This window comes from Perca fluviatilis, chromosome 1, assembly GCF_010015445.1.
Source record: "Perca fluviatilis chromosome 1, GENO_Pfluv_1.0, whole genome shotgun sequence".
NCBI lineage: Eukaryota > Metazoa > Chordata > Actinopteri > Perciformes > Percidae > Perca > Perca fluviatilis.
This window is the reverse complement of record NC_053112.1, coordinates 9,752,107-9,773,369: the sequence shown is the minus strand read 5'-3', so window position 1 is coordinate 9,773,369 and position 21,263 is coordinate 9,752,107. Positions and strand designations below refer to the sequence as shown.

The 21,263-nt window shown below is 40.7% G+C and overlaps 1 protein-coding gene across 1 annotated transcript in view; it reads right to left on the bottom strand.

The window, feature by feature from the left end:
• Positions 1 to 21,263, bottom strand: part of LOC120559226 — a 339,258-nt gene that overhangs the window by 210,276 nt on the left and 107,719 nt on the right. Inside the window, exons 8-9 of the mRNA XM_039800789.1 lie at positions 19,602 to 19,952; positions 18,404 to 18,631 (exon numbers count right to left, since the gene is read on the bottom strand). Of these exons, the coding sequence (XP_039656723.1) occupies positions 18,404 to 18,631; positions 19,602 to 19,952 (579 nt within the window). The remainder of the gene's footprint in view (positions 1 to 18,403; positions 18,632 to 19,601; positions 19,953 to 21,263) is intronic.

Genomic DNA, 21,263 nt, shown 5'->3' with positions numbered 1-21,263 from the left:
CACATCATATGGATACAACTATAAAGATACCATTTGCCTGTTCCCAGCATTAGCACAACACTTTGCGATGGTTAGCTTGTTACCTGTGACGATATATGCTAAATGTAATGTCTCTTTCACATTAGCAAGTGACTGACCTATCTGGGTGCGTTTTGAGATGCCTGATGAAGGTCAACGTTGCTGATCCGGCATCATTTATCTTGGTGCCACACACCTTGTATGTAACTGTTCACTTACTGCCACTGATTACAAAGTTATTGAAAGCAAAACTAATGACAAAAGGCACAATTCCGGGAGGACTTGGTGTCGCCATCGTCAATGCATTTTTTGATATGGGAGTGGGCGCACATAAGGCATAGTGCATGTGTTAGTAAGTAAGTAAGTAAGTAAAATTTATTTATAGAGCGCATTTCACAGATATAAATCACAAAGCGTAACAAGGTACATACACATATAATTGGGAAGAAAATACAGCATGACATGAGGAGAGACGAGGAGAAAAAGGCAACTCCCAGACTATGCCCCTGAATAGGGGTACAGTGTGGGAACAGGAAAAAAACACCTCAGCACATAAGCACACAAGCAATACATTTGCACTGCTGCACACCACATAACAGTACATTTGCACTGCTGCACATAACACAACATAACAATATAACATGACACGCAGTGGGGGTGGGATGATGGGTGCATCGGGATGGGGGTCATGGAGTAGAGGTAGTCCAGGACAGGCAAACAGACATCTGGTCCTGCAGCCAAACAAAGGCGCTGGCCCCAGACCTGCCCGCCTGACTGGGGGAAGAAGCGGTGAAGGCGCTGGATAGGGGGCTGGGGTGTGGTTGCAAATCTGTATGTATGTCAAAGTTTGTGTATGTGTAGGCCTGATTAGTCAAGCTACGTCTGGCCCCCGTAATCTGGTTTACTCAGTCCGCACGATTGTCATTGCGATACACAGCCGGTTGCCATGGAGTCAGCCCTGAAACAGGACCCAGTACGAGTCAACAATCAACAGGTGTCTGTGGGAGTCGGGTGGGGAAAATGAAGAGTGTGCCTCGCTGTAGTGCTCCAGGGGGAGTGAGTATTCAACACCGGCCTTGGCCAAGGCCAGCGCTGGTTCAGGAGCCGAAAAGATAAGGTTGGAATTTGTTTTGTCTTGGGGTTGAGGAACCGGCAGTTAGTCACTCCCGACTTCTCTGAAATGTCCCCTCTGGTCTCCGTAACGATCAAATTTCCTTGCCAAAACCGTGAGTTTCCCCAAGATGTTGTCCAGCTTGTCCAGAGCTGACTGTCTCTCCAAGATGGTATCCAATTTTGGGCCCATGATAATCACAGTATCCAATTTGTGGCTCATGGAGTTCAGAGTCACAATTTGAGTTCCGACAGCTCTGCCCACAGCTTCAACCATGACGGGCAGCCTGGTAATTTACTCTGTTCCCGTCTTCACTTTAATTTCTCGATAAACCAGGGCAATGCCTGAGCCAATCAGCAAAAGACCTGTTATCATGGTTCCGAATAGGTAGATATCTTCAATGTCCTCCACGGAAAGAACCGCCAGACACACGACCCGCCACCTCTCCCACGCGTCCATCGTGTAGCCGGCTGCGAACGTCCCGGCAGGGCAGTCAGGTTCCCCCGAACCCGAGCTTCTCGTCGAGAATATGGTGTCAATTGCGCCGAGAGACCAGTTAATCAAATCCATAATTCGTAGTTTAGGAGCAGTGCAGAGAGAGAGACTCTAAAAGTACAAGAAACAGCAGACAGCACGAGACAAGATAGCAAGCAGGGTAGGCCTGGGGGGAAGAAAAAGAAAAAAGCGACCCCCCCCGTTGAGAGCAGAAAGAAGAGTGTTACACATGCACTCACATGCGCATTGTGCAATAACATTGCACATTATGGCAAAGGGCAGGGGACATGCAGCTCATCATACGTTTCCCAACGTATATACGCCAATAAAAGAAAATAGAAATATATGAATACATTTTGATTTAAAAAGCAATAATTGCATGAAAACAGGTTGTTGATGAGTCTCGAAGCTCGAGTCAAGTCTGAAGTCTTTTGGGTCGAGTCGCAAGTCAAGTCTGAAATCACTGTTTGTGTGACTTAAGTGCATCTCTGTAAGTCACTCCCCAGGCATCCTGACCCTGTATCACTGTAACACAGAGAACATCAGGAAGCCCAATCAGACTCAGAACTACATCAGGAGACAGACTGCCATTTGTAGTGAAGGTGCTTCAGTGTGTGATTTCCCAACAACTACTTCTGCTCTCATGCCGTCCCACTTTAAGACAGTCTGAGACAACAATAATCTTTTAGTGAGTCGGAGGCGTGGACCAACTTTACAAAATGCAAGCTGTTTTTACAGCAGTTTTATCTTGACTAGAACTGAGTTTAAGACTTATTAAGACAGATTTTTCTTATATTTATTCTTTTTTGGGGACTTTCCAACATCTTCTTTTATTACAAAGGGACAGTTACTCTGTCACTCTGTTGCAGGTTTGACTATAAACCCCTGAAAGATAAAAGGATTTTAAAACAGCACTGGTACGTCTTTTTACATGCAGTAACACAGAGCAAGTAGAGCTAAATGACAAAACTCAGTTTAAACAAAAGGTTTATTGGGAGTACAGGGAAAAGGTAAGGGAGAGGGGCTGTGAGGAGGTGGACGCCAAGGAGCAGAATGGGGGCACAGGCTGGGGCTGGAAGAAGCGAGGGAGATCAGGGAGAACAGGAAGAAAGGCAGGCGAGGAGCTCAAGGGAGGGGCACTGTAAGCCGGGGACCGAGGACCGGGGAGAGGCGAGGCAAGGTGCGGAGGTAGTGACTGCAGGGAGAAAACGAGGAGAAAAGAATTAGGACAGAGAAACTGGTAATTACAAGAACGCAGTAATCTTCATAGGAGCGTGGAGCTTGTGTCACCAGGGTGGCTGAAACAACGATCAAGCAAAGATGGTGAGTAGATCCGGGGTTTAAGTACTGGGCTTGATTGTAGTTGATGACTGGCAGGCGTAATCAGCTGGCTGGTGCAGGCAGAAGGGGAGGTGGGAAAACAAAGAGACACAGAGAGGCAGGGCCAACAGAGAGACTGACAGGGCAGCATAATGGAAAACAGAAATAACAAGTAGACAAAACAGAAACTCACAGCCAGCCGAACCCCAACCATACAGAAAGAGGAAGTGAGGTCACACACACACACACACACACACACACACTAATTTAGTTAGCTTCTTAATCAACCCGTTCTCACTCCGAACTTGTAAAATACAGACGTTTGAAGCAACGAAAAAAGCGCCTTTCAGCGTGTTTGTAGAAGGTACCGGGGAGAGCAGCTGCTACACAGGGTTTAGCGAGTAATACGTAAGCCCAAAATTCCGCATAGGGAGGTTGGGCCAAACACAGGACTTTCACCCAGGAGACCGGGGTTCGTGTCCCACGTGTGTCTTTAACCGTCACGTTATTGCCGCGTGTCACAGAAGCGTAAGCCCACCCACGACCTTTTCCTAAACTCAACCGTCCCGTTCCCGCGACTTACGGAAATCTAAGCCCACCCACAAGCTTTTCCTTAACCTAACTGCGTCAAAAGGGACGGCAATAGTCCCAACCAAGCGCGTTTAGTTAAAGCGCGTTATATGACGCTAAAGGAGACTTTTAGCGTCAATAACAACGACAAAGGCACCTGACCAAGCGTCCGTATTGTACAAGATGGGAGTGATAATGTGTTGTCTTAACAGTGGCAAAACTTCGTATGTGCCCTACCATCAATACATTCTAATTCATGCAGAGTTTATTTAACAGCATGGCTTCAAGTCTACAGCAACACTAGCAGCCTCATGAGGCAGTAAGGCTCATTTAACACCAAAGTTATCAGATAGAGCAACAATTTTCTTTTTAGTGAGACAAAAAAAACATTTTCGGTCCAAATGTGGCAACAGAAGAAAGACACTGCTGTTACCTCAATAAATATGTAGACCATTTTAGGACATCTCATACTCAGCTGGTCAGTCTCAACTCTATGAATAAAAACATATAATATAATATATAATATCATTTTACTGCAAAGTAAATAGAATACACCATGAAATGAGCATTTCAACAGTTGCTGTTTTAGGTTGTTCACCAGAGTAAACATTTATTACACTGTGACAAGTTTTACACATGGACAACATTGGGCAAGTGAGAAATACATCAGAACACACCAACTGATTTAAATTGTATTTGCACTCAATAATGATCAATAAAATCTTCATTCTGAAGAATGAACCCAAAAAGAGTTTGTTTAAAGCTGAAATCAAAAGCTTGCACCTGAACACTATCTCCCTCTGCAGCAGTGAGAGGGAACTGGCATCATGTTCAAACTACAATACATGCAATACAATACAATTCATTCAATACAAATGAACAACTAGCAAAGTTTGACAGAGCTGAGCTCATGTTTTTCAATGTGTAAAAATATACCATATAAGATCTACTGTACATGCTGTGGAATAGTTGGACTTTACTGGCTTTCTCTGCCAGGACAGGTGTGATGTGAAAGGGTATTTCTCAGAAATAGTTTTGAGTTTGAGTTTGCACTCCATGCAGCAGACTCAAAGCTGTCTGACCTTCACATCAGGTCTTCCTGCTCCTCTGGGTCTTCTGTCTGTGCTGCAGTCTCTGAGATGTCCTCATACTCAGGACAAGAGTCTAACTGATGGGGAGAGACATTAAGATGAAAGTCAATTAGATTTCATAACAAAATACAGACTGTTTCCTTAAATTGCTCTTTGGTTTAAAAGGACTTCTGTAAGAAATGCGGTTGGAAAATGTGTGACGGTAAAGACACGTCTGTGGTTTCTATGAAGAAAGATTAAACTAATCAAGTTATATGTGAATTGTCTTTATGAAGTCATACACAACAAATGATGACCCTTTGGTAGAGTAAGTTCTGTCCCAAATCTCTCTCTCTCACCTCCACAGTCTCTATCGGTTCCTTTGGTTCAGTGGTGGAGCTCAGAGCTTTCTTCTTCCTGAATTTAATCCAAAAACAAACAGATAAAAGCTTTAATGGCAAACTGCAAAACTATGATTATGAGTTGAAGTAATAGTAAAAAATCAGTGATGATTCATTTATATTGTCTCACCTCATCCACCGACAAAAAAGAAGCAGAGGAATCAGCCCCCCAACCCCCACCAGAGTCAACCTGATGCTGTTAGTTATCAGTGTTATTGTTGATTTATCTAGAAATGGAGATAGACAGTCATTAGATAAACAGTACTGGACCTTATTGGGGGGGTTGATTCATAAATCAGTTTGCCAGGTGATACTGTCTGTTAATGAGCCAATTAGTGTCATGGAGAATCTTACCTGCTACAACAATCAGATGTAAGGTGGAGTTCTGACGTCCTCTTCTGTTCTGGGCTTCACAGTAATAATTCCCACTGTGTTCAGCTCTGAAGTCAGTGATGGTGAAGATCTGTCCTGATGCTTTTGGTGAGTCTTCATTCTCCTTGTACCAGGTGTAGTTAGCTGCTGGGTTAGCATCACTGCTACAGTTCAGAGTCACTGAACGGCCCTCCACTATCTCAGCAGAGGGACTCACTGACACAGAGGGAAGCTTTGGACCATCTGGAGGAGAAAATGTATAAAGACACATTTCATTAAAAACAATAAAAAGTCACTATACAGAAATTCATTTATATCATGAATAATACAGTGGGTCATCTGGTGAGGAGAAAATGTACACGTTGAAATCACGTTCTAGTTAATACAAAAGTTCAATGAGTGAGTTTCTCACATTAAAATCTATAGTTTTCTAAGTTTGCTCTTTTACTAGTGACACTGGAGTAAACTCACACACTGGAGGAGAGCGGTAATCTTCATATCCTGTAACAGCACAGGAATAGCTGTTGTTATCTTCAACAGAGACTCTGAGAGAAGAAGATGTTTCTCTATATATTTTCTGTCCATTATTGAACCAGACATATGAAGGATTATCAGGTACATTACAGCTGCTGTGACACCTCAGCTCTCCCTGGGTCCATGATCTTGTCACCTGCACCTGGAGGTCTGGAACTGTCAAGATAGATTAGAAATTTCAGATTAGTCATTTCAAACTAAACCATTTCAGTACATGCATGCAAACAGGCAGATGAAAGATTCACAAGAAAAACAATTGGACAAAATATTACAATGAAAATATTACCTGTAACAGACATAGTGACTCCAGGTGAACCAGTGAAACCACCATGGTTTGTTATGAACCTGAACTTGTATAACGGGCCGGGTGGGTAGCGCACTGCCATGAGTCCATGATGCTAATGTCTGATTACTGTCTGATATTTTGTGATTACATTCTGAATCTGCAGCGTTCTCTGTCAGGTAAATACAGTAATACAATGTCTTCCTCTGATGTAGAAGTAGCCTACACTGTAAGTCAGTAGTAGGGTATACAGTGGAGTTCCATATTAAGTGGTTTGGGGTCCTTCTGTAAGTCATTTTGGGGTACAATTTGGTTTTGATGAATTGTACAAGCAGCAATACCACAGGCCAAGCAATCGCCCGTTCCAAACGGGGACTGCACTAGTTAATATCAAAAAGTTACGCACTAAAGCTTACATTTTTTGTGATCTTGTTTTTTCTGTTCTTTTCAATTCTTGTCTCATCAAAGCAAACTGCTGAGTCAGCTTTATTTCAGGAAGCAGTTGTTGTTTTAGGTTGTGCATTACCACCAGAGTAAAAGGTTATTACATGGTGATTGGTTATACAGATGGACAAATAATGAGCAAGTGAGAAATAAGTTAGAGCAATTGAACATATATAATTATTATTTGTGTTCATTGCTGATTAATAAAAAAAACTTTATTCTGAAAGTTTGCTTGAAACTGAAATGCAAAAGAATGCAAAAGAAAATGCAATTATGTAAAGCAGTTACAAGTAGAAGTTTGCAGGTTTAGAAAAATATTTCTAAATTGTCCAAGAAGACAATTTTTAAGTGTTGAAATATAGGCTACTAGATAATATATACTGTACATGCTGTGAAATATTTGGACTTTACTGGCTTTCTCTGCCAGGACAGGTGTCATGTGAAAGGGTGAATAATATTTCTTAAAAAATGTATTACATCAACTAACATTTTGCATTACAAGTTAAATCCTGAACTTATGTAATGTACCTGCACAGGTACAAATAAAGCTGCATTCCACTCAAATCATCTGCTACCTGCTGCTGCTTCTGAAAACTGACAATGCAGACTTTTGGAGTTGAGGTAAATGTGTTTACCTCAACTTCAACGTTGTCCTTCTTTATACCATCCAGCTTTGACTGAATCTTAAGAAAACCAAATAAGTTTTGGTGAATTATTCCTCAGAAATAGTTTTGACTTTTTTCCCCTCCATGCAGCAGACTCAAAGACTCTCTCCACAGCACTGTAGAGGAGGGTCTGGCTAGTCCACACAGCATTACGGGATAGGAGAAAAACGTGCTCTGGTTTATTGGCATTTCTTTAAACCAATCACAAATGTCTTGGGCGGGGCTAAGCACCAAACAGAGCCAGACAGATCTGAGGAGCAGTTAACCATAGTCCTCATGAATCCACCGGAGGTTAGAATTCCAAGGATATAGACTACTACTTTACAAATTAAGATTTTTGCACACAAAACCCATGTACTTTAAAAAATACAATGTTTTATTATGAATGAAACTACCTAACAATATACAGGCCTACAAGTCCAACTGAAATAAATAGCTGACTAAACACTCAGTTGATCAACAGAACTGTTTAGATCGTTTCTAAAATGTGAGGATTGTTCTGCATTGAGTAGAAAACTTGTGATAAAGAAATATATACAGAGAAATGTACATGAGAAGATGATTTGCTAACACTGGCAGTAAATTATTGCATTTTAAGCAAATTCTGTATTGGTATTTTTATAAATTACAAGTTTACCAGCTGTTAACTGATGACACTAGATAAATGACCCAACGCTGCATGTCATAAAAATGCATAAAATACAGTATATCAATTTAATCCTAATACTCATAAATGTGTGTTTAACCTGCTTGAACACTGTCTAAAGTAGCGAGGCAGGGGGAGGGGTTAGACGGAGCACCGAGGAGATGCTTCTTTCAAATCTTGCTAGTTTTTCAACATTACCAACCCTGCCCTTTAAAGAGACCACAGATCTGTGTTGTGTTCAAAGTCTTGGGTGTTTGCTGACTGTGCTGTACAGTTCAGATAAATCCTCCACAGCCTCTTGATTTCCTGATCTGTGAATGAAAAAAAAAAAAATAACCCACAATATAAAAAAAACAACAACATAAAAACATTTTCTGATTGACTCACTCTGTAGTAGCACTGGAACTCTTAAAGTTGACAGCAGTGTACTCCACATCTTCGTCCTCCTCTTCCTCCTTGTGTCTGTGGGGCTGAGCTAGCCTGATGTTGGAGTAGAGAGCATCTTCCTGGTTTTTAGAGAAGCTAACGCTGGCATAGCAAAGGTCTTCTTGCGGCTCTGCTGGAGTTCTCTGGACTGGAGCTGAAGGACTGTCATACACTGAACCCTGAAGGTAACATAGACAAGAGTCCTCAGCTACATAGGTAAGTGTTTAAAGGTCGTTTTTTAGGTTCATACTTGTATTTTGGGTTTCTTCTAGAACATATTTACATTATATTTAATTCTAAAAAGACAACCTTATTTTCCTGATACTGAATATACCTGTATTCATCTCTGTCTGAAACGCTCCGTTTTAGTGCCTGTCTCTTTAAGCCCCTCCAGAAAAAGCCTTGTCTGCTCTGATTGGTCAGCATTTCCGGGTCTTCTGCATCTGCTCTCTCTGTGTCTCTGCACCATCATTGCAGCCAGAAAATGACTGTAACGGCACTGTAGCGGGCAGCACTTTCTACCTACAGTATACAGTATATAGTATAGCTGTGACATCAGAGCGGCTCGTTTAAAGGCACAGTTTCTGAATAAGCACTGTGTGTGCGTTTCTCTGTGGATTGAGCGTTTTTATGCATTTACAGTATTTATATAGCACCTCAACCTGCTTTATAATAAAAAAAAGACATGACTAAATATGGGACCTTTAAGTATGATTTTTATTGGCCTGTGAAACAAAACTCTGTAACGACCTGATTTGTTTTGGCCTGTAAAATAAAATCCTCATATTGTAAAGCATCTGCAGGGTTAAAGGTGAGCGGCTTGTTCTGCAATTCCAGTGAATTTACAAATACTTCACCAGGCACTACAAATTCCTGGTTTCAACATTTATTTCATGTTCTCCGTTTGGGATCAAGTCTCATTTTCAAAACCAAAAGGTGAACCACAGGTTTGAGGTCACTTCTGTTTTTGTCGGTGTAATGCCTACTGATCACCAGCAGAGGGAAATACAATTCAAGGATTGCCTAAATCCTCTTTATTTACAAACCCTATCATGTCTGTGTAGATGGAGAGTTTTATATTATTTTATACAGTGTCCCTGTCTCACCACCTTATGATTTAGCAGAGGACATGAAGCATTATTCAAATGTTTCCAGGTGAGAGAGGACTCTGACTGAACTCTTCTTCTGACCTGAGCTTGGTTGTCTGGTCTCTCTCCAGGCTCGCTGGTTCGTTTCCAGGACCTCTTTCTTCTGGAAAGGAGAATGAATGAACAATCAAATTAATAATCAAAATACAATTCTAAACGACTAAATGAATTAAGGATGCATTACTGAATGTAATCACAGTAAAACTGAACTGCTCACCTAATAAATAGGAAGGCACAGGGGAGTATGATAGCCAGGAAAATAGCAGTGATGGATCCAGCAGCTACTGATTTCATTGAACCTGGGAAACAGTGATGAAACCAGACGATTCATTATGGAATTACAAGTTGTTTGGGTCCTTTCGCAACTGATAATTAGACATAAGATCATAGATCTTCAGACAGATGCATTCCACATAATGATTCATATGTACTGTAGTTTTGCTTGTGGTTTTTGCTTAACGTCCTATAATGTAAAAATAATCTTTCCAACAATGTGTGTTAAGGTAAGATTTTATAAATGTCAAACCTCTGAATTAGTAATTATTGTTTTGTTCAAACATTTAATTTGCAAACGTATTCATGTTGACATCTATTTGTCATTAGATAGGTAGATGAACTGTGGTCGGTTTCAGAAAGCAGGTTTAGTGAAAACTCTGAGTTTGTTAACCCTGAGATGAGGGAAACTCTGCGTTTTCTCTTTCAGAAAGGGAGGTAAATCAAACCTGAGAGAGAGAGGTAACTTCAGACCGTTTCAGAAAGAGAGGTAACTTAACATCAGAGTCAGTTACTATGGTAACTGAGCATGTGAACCTAACCTGGTCGGGAGAAGGATTTCTATAATAAACCTCGAGTTTCTCTCAGTCTCCTCCCTCTGACAAAGCGCTTTTTCATTTCCTCATTCATTCATTCAGTCTGTATCAGGCGCATTTTAGCGCAGTTTGTTAGCGGCATGAATAAAAAAAAACAGGGTTGGTTTATTAACTGTGTTAGGCAGACTACAAAACGTTTTTGTTCTGAACATGGCATTTCCTTGTGTCGACGATCCTGTTGAAGAAGAAGCTATAGCCTATTACTTCGCAGGGAGTTAAACATACGTCGGGAGATGATATTGAGGCCCCGACTATAGATGCATTTTCATTTCCAGATACTAGCCTACCTATTTGAGCGGTATCGTTTTTCTTCCCAGTCTATCAGTTATGTAGCCTACATAACCTTATCGGTCCTCATATCACTAACGTCACCCATCGTGGACATGCTCTACATCCCAGCACATTCTTTGTGTTCGCATTATGTTTTTTTGAAAACTTTAGTTTTCTTTACAACATTGGTGATGCAGAGCATATTAGTAAAGTCACTGTATAGCAAAGCGCCGTCAGAAGAGTGTGACTCGCTCTGAAACTTGTTTAAATCATTTTTGTAGAGTTCCCTGGACACAAACCAGTAGGCTAAGAGACATTAAAAATAAATAAATGATTGTAAATCAGAATTCTGTTAATGATGGGATTAGTAGTAGTTTCCTTTTTCGCCCGCGGGATTGCACCTAAATGAAAACCGAAAACTCAGAGTTTCCCATCTCAGGGTAAATCAACTCAGAGATCAGTTAGACTCAAAGTTTGTTAAACCTCCTTCCTGAAACGGACCCCAGAGTCCTATACTACGATTCAAGATCAACATGCCCTTGGCCCTATTTCAGGAAGGAGGTTTAACAAACTCTGAGTCTAACCCTGATCTCTGAGTTGATTTACCCTGAGATGGGAAACTGAGTTTTCGGTTTCAGAACAGCTGATATGAGTTGGTTCAGTCAACTCAAAGTAGGTTCACCACCACTATAAAAAGGCAGCATGAATGGAGCCATGATACTACGATTCACCATGGTAACAACCACAAACAAACGGGTCAGCGGAAATACTGAAACTTTCTGCTAGAGTATATGCATAAGTTCCAATATAATGTATATCATATTTAATCATAAGTATAGCCTAATATTACTGGTGAAATGGTATTGAACCTATAATCTATTTTATTGAACCTATAATCTATTTTATTTAGGTGCAATACTGCGAGCGAAAAAGTACTATGCCTACTAATCCTATTCTGAGGCTACAGCACCATCATTAACAGAATTATAATTAATAATCTTTTTATTTCAAAGGGTTTACATCATTCACCTGCAATAATAGCCTACTGTGGATCTCCTTTTTAATGTGTCTTACTGGTTTGTGTCCAGGGAACATTACAAAAACATTTAAAACAGGTTTCAGAGCGTGTCACATGCACTCTTTTGACGGCGCATTACAGTGGCTTTAGTAATATGCTCTGCATCCCCAATGTTGTAAAGAAAACTGCTGTTTGCAAAACAATTAATGTGTCACAAATAATCTGCTGGGAGAGCATGTCCAAGATGGGTGACGTTAGTGATATGAGGTTATGTAGCCTAGGCTGCAGACTGGGAAGAAAAATTATACCGCTCAAATAGGAAGTTATCTGAAAATTAAAATGTCAGGGTTCAATATCATCTCCCGACATATAACACCCTGCAAAGTAAAGCAGCTTCTTCATCAACGGGATCGTCGACACAAGGAAATGCCACGTTTAAAAAAAAAAAAAAGTTTTATAGTCTGCCTACCATGGTTAATAAACCAACACAATTTTTTGTATTCATGCAGATAACAAGCTGCGCTAAAATGTGCCTGATACAGACTGAATGAATGAACAAGGAAATGAAAGAGAGCTGTGTCAGAGGGAGGAGACTGAGAGAAACTCGAGGTTTATTGGTGAAAACCTGCTCCCGACCAGGTTAGGTTCACAGTCTCAGTTACTATAGTAACTGACTCTGAGGTGAAGTTACCTCTCTTTCTGAAACAGAAAACCCAGTTTCCCTCATCTCAGGGTTAACAAACTCAGAGTTTTCACTAAACCTGCTTTCTGAAATAAGGCCCTGGATTTATTTCAGTTACCCGGCTTCACCAAACCTAACAACTGCTGTCCTGCATAACCTGTGTCACGACGCTGGTTATTAACTAGTTCATTTAACCCAGGGTTTCCCAATCCAGCAGCACGCACTTTCACCTAAAAGAGGCGGTGTTTGCGCAACACGACCAATCCCAAACACATATTTTACATAAGAAGAGGAAATTATAATTCTACATCAATATGAAGAACACAGACACGGTTTTACAGGCAAAACGCAATACAGTAGCTGCCTCCTAAAACAGGAAGGAAAGCTGGCAAAAAATAGCCGACACTGTAGATGCGTAAATCACAAAGCTTATCAATGTCACTTCCCCATCAGTCAGGCACAAGATCTGGCCATAATTAGGGGTCCAAGCCTGAGTCTGGAAGAACCAGCAGTAGCAAAGTGGAACCCTATTCTTCTCCGCGTAAAACTACCGCTACAGCCTAAACCGTACATGGTGGGGGGGAGGGGTGCCATTTTCAGGACTGGTCCAAAACTCCGCAAGGACCTCAGGCGGAACAATTGACCCACTTCCACAACTAGGTGGCTCTATAGCAGAAAAAACGTGTTTGGCCCTATAACTCCCACACCGTACACAGACATTCAAAAAACATATATCCACGAGTTCCGTGTATTCAACTGAATCTCCTGATATAGGCCACGCCCATTCTGCCTGGACTTTTATGCGTGAAAAATCGCGATTTATCAGAAACCTTCTTTTTCGATCTCCTCCTAGACCATGCAACCGATCTGCATGAAACTTGGCACATAGCATCTCCAGACCGACCTGACAAAGAGTTATTAAAATAATTTTTATAGGATAAAAATTGTGCATATTACACAAACAAATTTGTGTAGCTAACTATGAAAACATCATATAATGGTTTATTGCCTTTAACTCCCACATTACACATCACACATTAGAAATTTGAATTAGGCTGAATCTGATGATATAGGCCACGCCCATATCTGATGAAAACTGTTTTCGCAATATCACGCAATGCGCAAAACCAACTTTTTCGAACTTGTCCTAGGGCGTGCGACCGATCTGTTCGAAACCTGGTACATAGGATCTCCAGATAGACCTGTCCGAAAGTTATTAAAAGAATTTTGCTACGTTAAAGTTTGCGCTTCTCTGCCGTAGTAATTGCTATAGACATGAAATTTGTGATGCTTATTTGGCATGATGTTCTAAGGATCTGGACCAAATTTGGCGAAGATCGTCCATTAGTGGGCGCTCTAGGCTACATTCAAACTGCAGGCAAAAATGGCACAAATCAAATTTTATTTTGGGGTCAAGTGAACAGACTTCTTCAGAAGTAATGTGAACCTTAAAATTTTGCCCAGATGTGATTTTGTCAAATCTGATTTAGACCACTACCATACATGGTCCTTAATCAGACCCAGGTTAGATTTTTTTTCAATGCGGCCGCAGTGTGTACGACCAACGCAGATTTTATTCAACTTTTACGTCAATCTACATCGACATGTTTCACAATTATGCTCTGGCAGGAGTTAGCCCAAGACACAGACAGTAAAATTAAAAACTTGACTGGGCATCTGAAAGTTTTGAATAAACTGCGTCACTGTGAAGCTATTCACAACACAGTCCCACCACTCCTGGCTTTGTCTCTGCATCCACACAGACCTCTGTAGTGAATTTGCTGCCATAACCCTGCAAAAGGACAAACTAGCTAATTTGGCTCTCTTTCTCTGCCATTAAACAAACATTATGAAATAAAAGCGAAAATGCTTACTTCCTCCATAACCTCCCTAATTTTAGTGCAACAGTGTGCTGCATCTGATGTCATTGTTATTGTTCTTTTGCGCATGCGGGTCAGTTCAAAACCGCAAACAGTTCACACTTTTTCGAACTCGTCCTAGGCCGTTTGACCGATCTGCACGAAACCTGGTAGGTACCATTGCCAGATGGACCTGACCAAAAGTTATCAAAAGAATTTTGCTACATTAAACTATGCGCATTTTACGATTAATATGCATAAGTTCCAATATAATGTATATCATATTTAATCATAAGTATAGCCTAATATTACTGGTGAAATGGTATTGAACCTATAATCTATTTTATTTAGGTGCAATACTGCGAGCGAAAAAGTACTATGCCTACTAATCCTATTCTGAGGCTACAGCACCATCATTAACAGAATTATAATTAATAATCTTTTTATTTCAAAGGGTTTACATCATTCACCTGCAATAATAGCCTACTGTGGATCTCTTTTTAATGTGTCTTACTGGTTTGTGTCCAGGGAACATTACAAAAACATTTAAAACATGTTTCAGAGCAAAACTTGGTATTATTGTTAGACATCCCACTCCGAGGCTCTGCACCAAATTTGGTGAGGATCGGCAATTAGGGGGCGCTATAATGAACGTAGACGCATTTGGGCAAATAATGCATTTAAATGGGAAATTTGCAATGGCAATATCTCTGCCACAAGAAATGCTATCATCACAAAACTTGAGATTATTGTTCTACATGCTACTCTGCGGCCCTATACCTGATTTGGTGATGATCGGCCTTTAGGGGGCGCTATAATTGAGGTTGAAGTGCTTTGGCCTTTTACTCCATGAATGGTAAATCTGCAATTGCATTTCACTACAGACTTTGGAGCTCGCACTTAGTGAAATTTCCTGACTTTTGCCTCGCCGCCGTCATGCTTTGGGTTCTCCTTTCGCCAGCTCCGCTTTCATGGGCTCTTAGCGTCATCAGGGGCAACTTGCGCGAGGGGGGACTGGCGCCAGCGAGGCTTGGACCCTGTCATAACTGCTTGCAGTTCTGGTTACACTTGTGCTTTCCATAAACTGTCGATGCTTTAGCCTATTATTTCAGTTGCAACCCTGGCAATGGTAAGCGATCGTGAGAGCAAATAAAATATATAAAAACATAATTCAAACTGATGTGCGCATTGGCAACACATGGCTCAAGAAGCTGGCAAATAGCATATATGTAATTCCCTCCGCTGAAAATCTATATCTTTCATAAAAATACCCATCAGAGAATGTTAACAGGGTTATCGGTCTCTAAATGTTTTAACTTTTCTGAGGGCACCTCTCTCTCTCTCTCTCTCTTTTTTTTTTTTTTTTTTTTTCTCTCTCTCTCTCTCTCTCTCTCTCTCCGCGCACCGAGCTCCACCAAGATCTTCTAAGAACGGTGACACCGTTATCAATCGAATATTGATTGGTCAGTAGGCGGTGCTTTAACACTGGTTGATCGCTAATCTCCAACATAACCTGCTCCTGACCAGGTTAGGTGTTCAGCATAATTTACCACGACGATTGAACCCGGTAACAACTGATCCACCGTCGTGATACAGAAAATCCTGGGTTGAACCTGAAGTTACCTCATTAATGCCAAATCTTGCTTCGTAGTACAGGCCTCTGGAAGGTTTAGATCATGTGGAAATTTGATTACCTGCTACAACAATCAGATGTAAGGTGGAGTTCTGACGTCCTTTTCTGTTCTGGGCTTCACAGTAATAATTCCCACTGTGTTCAGCTCTGAAGTCAGTGATGGTGAAGATCTGTCCTGATGCTTTTGGTGAGTCTTCATTCTCCTTGTACCAGGTGTAGTTAGCTGCTGGGTTAGCATCACTGCTACAGGTCAGAGTCACTGAACTGCCCTCCACTATCTCAGCAGAGGGACTCACTGACACAGAGGGAAGCTTTGGACCATCTGGAGGAGATGTGTTAACAGAGATTACTCTAGGGTAAAGGTGACTTACTACAGAAGAACACATGGTATTTAAATTACTAACTCTGTGTAGCTGTGTCTATCAGCATTTTAGACTTTGAAGGTGGTCTGACTACATTGATGTGTGATGGTTTGAGTCCTAAAACTGCACAAAACCCCTAAAATCTCCTGGAGCTGCTCAGTGAATATCAGAAGACTGTGAATGGGAAGCAAGAGCTAGAACTGACGAAAGTAGTTATGATCAGTACAAATATTTTCCTTCAAAGACTGGACAGATAAACTTAAAATAAACTGTTTCACTCACATTTCACATTAACAGAGAAGTTGTTAGATTTCTTCCTCCCCAGCTCGTTCTCAGCTGTACAGTAATACTGTCCAGAGTCAGAGGACTGGATGGAGCTGAAGATGAGCTGTGGTTCTTCACTGAGAGGTTGAAGTTCTGGATTTCCATTCTCCTTGTACCAGGTGTAGTTAGCTGCTGGGTTAGCATCACTGCTACAGGTCAGATTCACTGAACTTCCCTCCACTATCTCAGCAGAGGGACTCACTGACACAGAGGGAAGCTTTGTACAATCTGGAGGAGACATTAACATGAATAAATTAATAAAGATAAGAATATATAGATCATTGACTATTTTAATTATTACTTTTGTTTCTTTTAAACTATCCCTATTATTTGTCCCGGCAGCTGTCCAGAGAGCAGATCACTTCCTTGTCATGTTTTGTAAATAATTCTGCCGATTCTGTTGTGGGTGAGGAGTGAACCTTGAGTTTTATTTTGAAAAAAGGCTCTTATTAATATTTTCATTGGGCCGTCCCCATGAATTAGAAAAATACAACAAACTACCTTCTAATATTTCTTTATACTCACAGCTGTTGTATCATTGACTACACACGTGTTATCTTTTCAAGACTGAACATACATATGCAGTCTTGTTTGTGTTCAGATGCTGTTTTAGTTTTGTTGTTACAGTTTGCAAATGTTACCGGATAGTTTCATATTATTTTATCAAGTCCCGGTGGTTATAGTAGCAGTCAAGTTGTGCATTCTGTTGAGTCAGTATCTGCTCTTTGTGAGATGACAATACATGTCATGTCAATACATGGCAAATATAATCAAATGGTTTTCAGATTTATCCTTACTAACATAAATACTGTCAGGAATAAATCTTCAGAAACTCCATTTTAAAGTTTTAAAATCAAACTTACAAGCTGACAGTATGGATTCTGTTTCAGTCCAAAACTGTTCAAATAACTGCAGTTTTGAGCTTTTGGCCATGACATCATCAATCATCAAGTAATGGAGCATCTCAATAACAGAATTATTAAACATAAAATGAAGCAACAGCATATTTTACAGTTCAAATCATCCTGAAATAATAATAGGAAAGAATTTTGAAATGTAACATCAGAACATGAAGTATATCTGAATATTTCTACTACTGGAGTGATTTTTGTTTCTATGAATAATCCTGCTGCACCTCCATTAAAGGAACACGCCGACTTATTGGGAATTTAGCTTATTCACCGTAACCCCCAGAATTGTCGATACTTACTTCATTTCCGTGCAGTAACGCCTGTTCGACTCCAGGACATTAGCTTCAGCACAGATCCTGCAGGTAACTGGTTCCAACTAGCCTACTGCTCGTTGACAAGTGATAGTAACGTAAGATAGCCTTATATTTACATGTTGTGATTTGTAGAGTCACAGCGTGTACAAAAAACAACGTAACATGAGACACAGCCATCTTCTAACAGTAAACAAACCGGGAACTATATTCTCAGACAGGCCTGCTGCGAGCATATCACTCCGCCCAAGTACTATATTCTTCCGCCTGAGAATATAGTTCCCGGTTTGTCCCGGCTGTGTCCCATGTTACGTTGTTTTTTGTACACGCTGTCACTCTACAAATCACAACATGTAAATAGGAACATGTTGGCGTTATTTTGTCACTTATTCGGAGCAGTAGGATTACTGGAACCATTCACCTGCATGTTCTGTGATGGGCTAATGCCGCTGGAGACGTCAGACAGCTTTACAGCACGCACGGAGATGAGAAGGGTATGTATCGACCTGTCTAACTCTGGGGGTTAGGGTGAATAAGCTAAATTCCCAATAAGTCGGCGTGTTCCTTTAAGAATCAGAAGACTGACTCCAGTGAGATTACGTCTGAAATTGTCATTGTATTGTAATGTCAGTGTGTTTGTGTCCTGACACAGTAAACTCACACACTGAAGGAGAGGGGAACTTCTCATGTCCTTTCAACGCACAGGAGAAGACGTCTGTGGGATTAAACCAGGTTGTATAAGTAGATGTCTCCACCGAGGTAATGTGTTCTCTGTTCTTGAACCAGACGTAGGAGAGACCACCAGCTGGACTGCAGCTGCTGTGACACTTCAGCTCTGCCTCGGTAGAAGACTGCTGGACTGTTACTCTGATCACCTGCACCTGCAGAGCTGGACATGAGAACAAAATCTATATTTTATCACAGGTTCTAAAAAAAAGAAAAAAGTACATACACGTCACCATAACACATGGGTCTCAAACTCGCAGCCCGGGGGCCAATTGAGGCCTGCAGGATGATATTTTGTGGCCCCCCTACGTGACATCAAAGTTTAGTGTCAGTACGGCCCGCGCGTTGATCTGAAATGCACCTTTCTGCTGAGTCCTTGCATGTGCCGCGCTTGCCACGCTTTTATTTATTTATTTTTTGATCACTTACGGGCTACCATAGCTAGTCTCGTGACAGCTTCCTGCGGCGTTTGTTGTCAACGGTTGTCAAGCTAGCCAACCGCGAAGTACCTGGGGTAGTATCAACGTTGGTCACTTGGTTGAACCGTGTTCCGAGTAACAGAAAATATGTCTTCACCCAGTTCCAGTCATGTCTCGCTCAAAACGTGCCCTGAAGAGTAAGGTTGGCGACGAGCTCAGGCAATTTCAGTGAAAGTGGGAGACAGAATATTTTGTTATCAAGCACAGGGGCACCCCTACATGTCTCGTGTGCACAGAGAAAGTTGAGGTGTATAAGTAATATAACATCAGATGTCATTACTCAACTAGACATGCTTAGGAGTATACAAAATACCAGGGAGATGAGAGAAAGAACCGGGTCGCCAATCTTAAAAAATGTCTATTGAGCCAACAAGATTTATATAAGAACTTTTGTTGAATACGTGATGCGGCCCAGCCTGACCCACACTCTACCTCGAGCGGCCCCCAGGTAAATTGAGTTTGAGATCCCTGCCATAACATTTACAATTCCTAGAAGTAACAGCAAGCAATTAATAACTGTATTTATTTATTAACTGTAATTTTTTGTTAAAAGTAATTTCACAAATTTATTATTCGTTATCAACATGTTCAGTGTTTTTAAATGTACTGTGTTGGTGTATTTGGAAGTATTTAACATATTAATGAAAATATTACCTGTGACAGACAAAGTGACTCCAGGTGAACTGATATATCTTCCACTTTTTTGGTTTGTTGTGAACCTGAACTTGTACACAGCTGAGTCTCTCTCTCTCAAGTCTGAGATTCTCAGAGTGCAGTCCTTGTAATTAGAACTGTACTGAACACGACCTGAATATTCTGAGTCTGTTGTCAGATCTACAGGTTGATAATAATTCATTTTAGTAAACCATAATGTTCTTTCAACTCTACTAACACTGCTTTTCCACCAGGATCTGTAGCTGCAGTGTATTTCCACTGTTGATCCTTTAACAGCACAGATCTGAGTAGAGGTGTAAGTCACTCCCCAGCCATCCTGACCCTGTATCACTGTAACATAGAGCACATCAGGAAGCCCAATCAGACTCAGAACTACATCAGGAGACAGACTTACATGTAGTGAAGGCTCTTCAGTGTGTGAATATACATTTCCCAAAACTACTTGTGCTCTCATGCCGTCCCACTTTAAGTCAGTGTTAGACAAAGATAATCTGATAGTACCAACTTGTTTTTGGGTCGGGGAGCGTGGACCAACTTTAGACTGTTTTACTGCAGTTTTATCTTAACTAGAACTGAACTTAAGATTCATTCTGCATCACACAGATTTTTTTTCTTATAGACTGTTTGAATGGAATTCCATTGCTAAGCAACAGACTGGCCCCTTGTTAACTTCCTGTCAGCTGATGTCACTACAACAGGTAATCAACTTGGGGCGATTCAGGATGTTTATGTTTATATCTGTGAAATGGTCTATATTTGTACTTCTTTGTTGGGGACTTCCTATGTCTGAATTAAAAAAAGGATATATAAATCAAGTATTAATGTTATTTCTGGTTTATGCTAAAGTGAACAGAGAAATGCAGAAATATGCATATCATTCAGTTTTACATGAGAATTTATAATGCTAAGGAACAGTCGCAGCTGAACACATGATCTCTGAGGCAGGACATCATACAGAGGGTGCAGTGAAGGAACAGCAATGTATTGAACCTGTGAACAGTAAAAAGGAAGAAGATTAATATTAGAAGGGTGAAGTGTGCAGATATAAAAGAATCTGTCTCGGTTGCTTTTCTGTCTGTGGTCACTCAGGCTGCTGCAGAGTGTGAATGGAAACTGTAGAGAAATGCAGAACACTGAAGCGAGGCCAAATAGTGTGACATGTAGAAAACACACACAGACTTGTCCCAGAGAGAGAAATAGCAAGATACTAATATACAGTGCAGATACATGTGTATATACATTACTGTGCAAAAGTCTTAGGCAGGTGTGAAAAAATGCTGTAAACTAAGAATGCTTTCAAAAATATAAATTATTGTTTATTTTTATCAATTTACAAAATGCAAAGTGAGCGAACAAAAGAAAAATCTAAATCACATCAATATTTTGGTGTTACTACCCTTTGCCTTCAAACCAGCATCAATTCTAGGATTGTTGTGGGTGAGGAGTGAACCTTGAGTTTTATTTTGGAAAAAGGCTCTTTTTAATATTTTCATTGGGCCGTCCCCATGAATTAGAAAAATACAACAAACTACCTCCTAATATTTCTTTATACTCACAGCTGTTGCATCATTAACTACACACGTGTTATCTTTACGAGACTGAACAGAAATATTCAGTCTTGTTTGTGTTCAGATGCTGTTT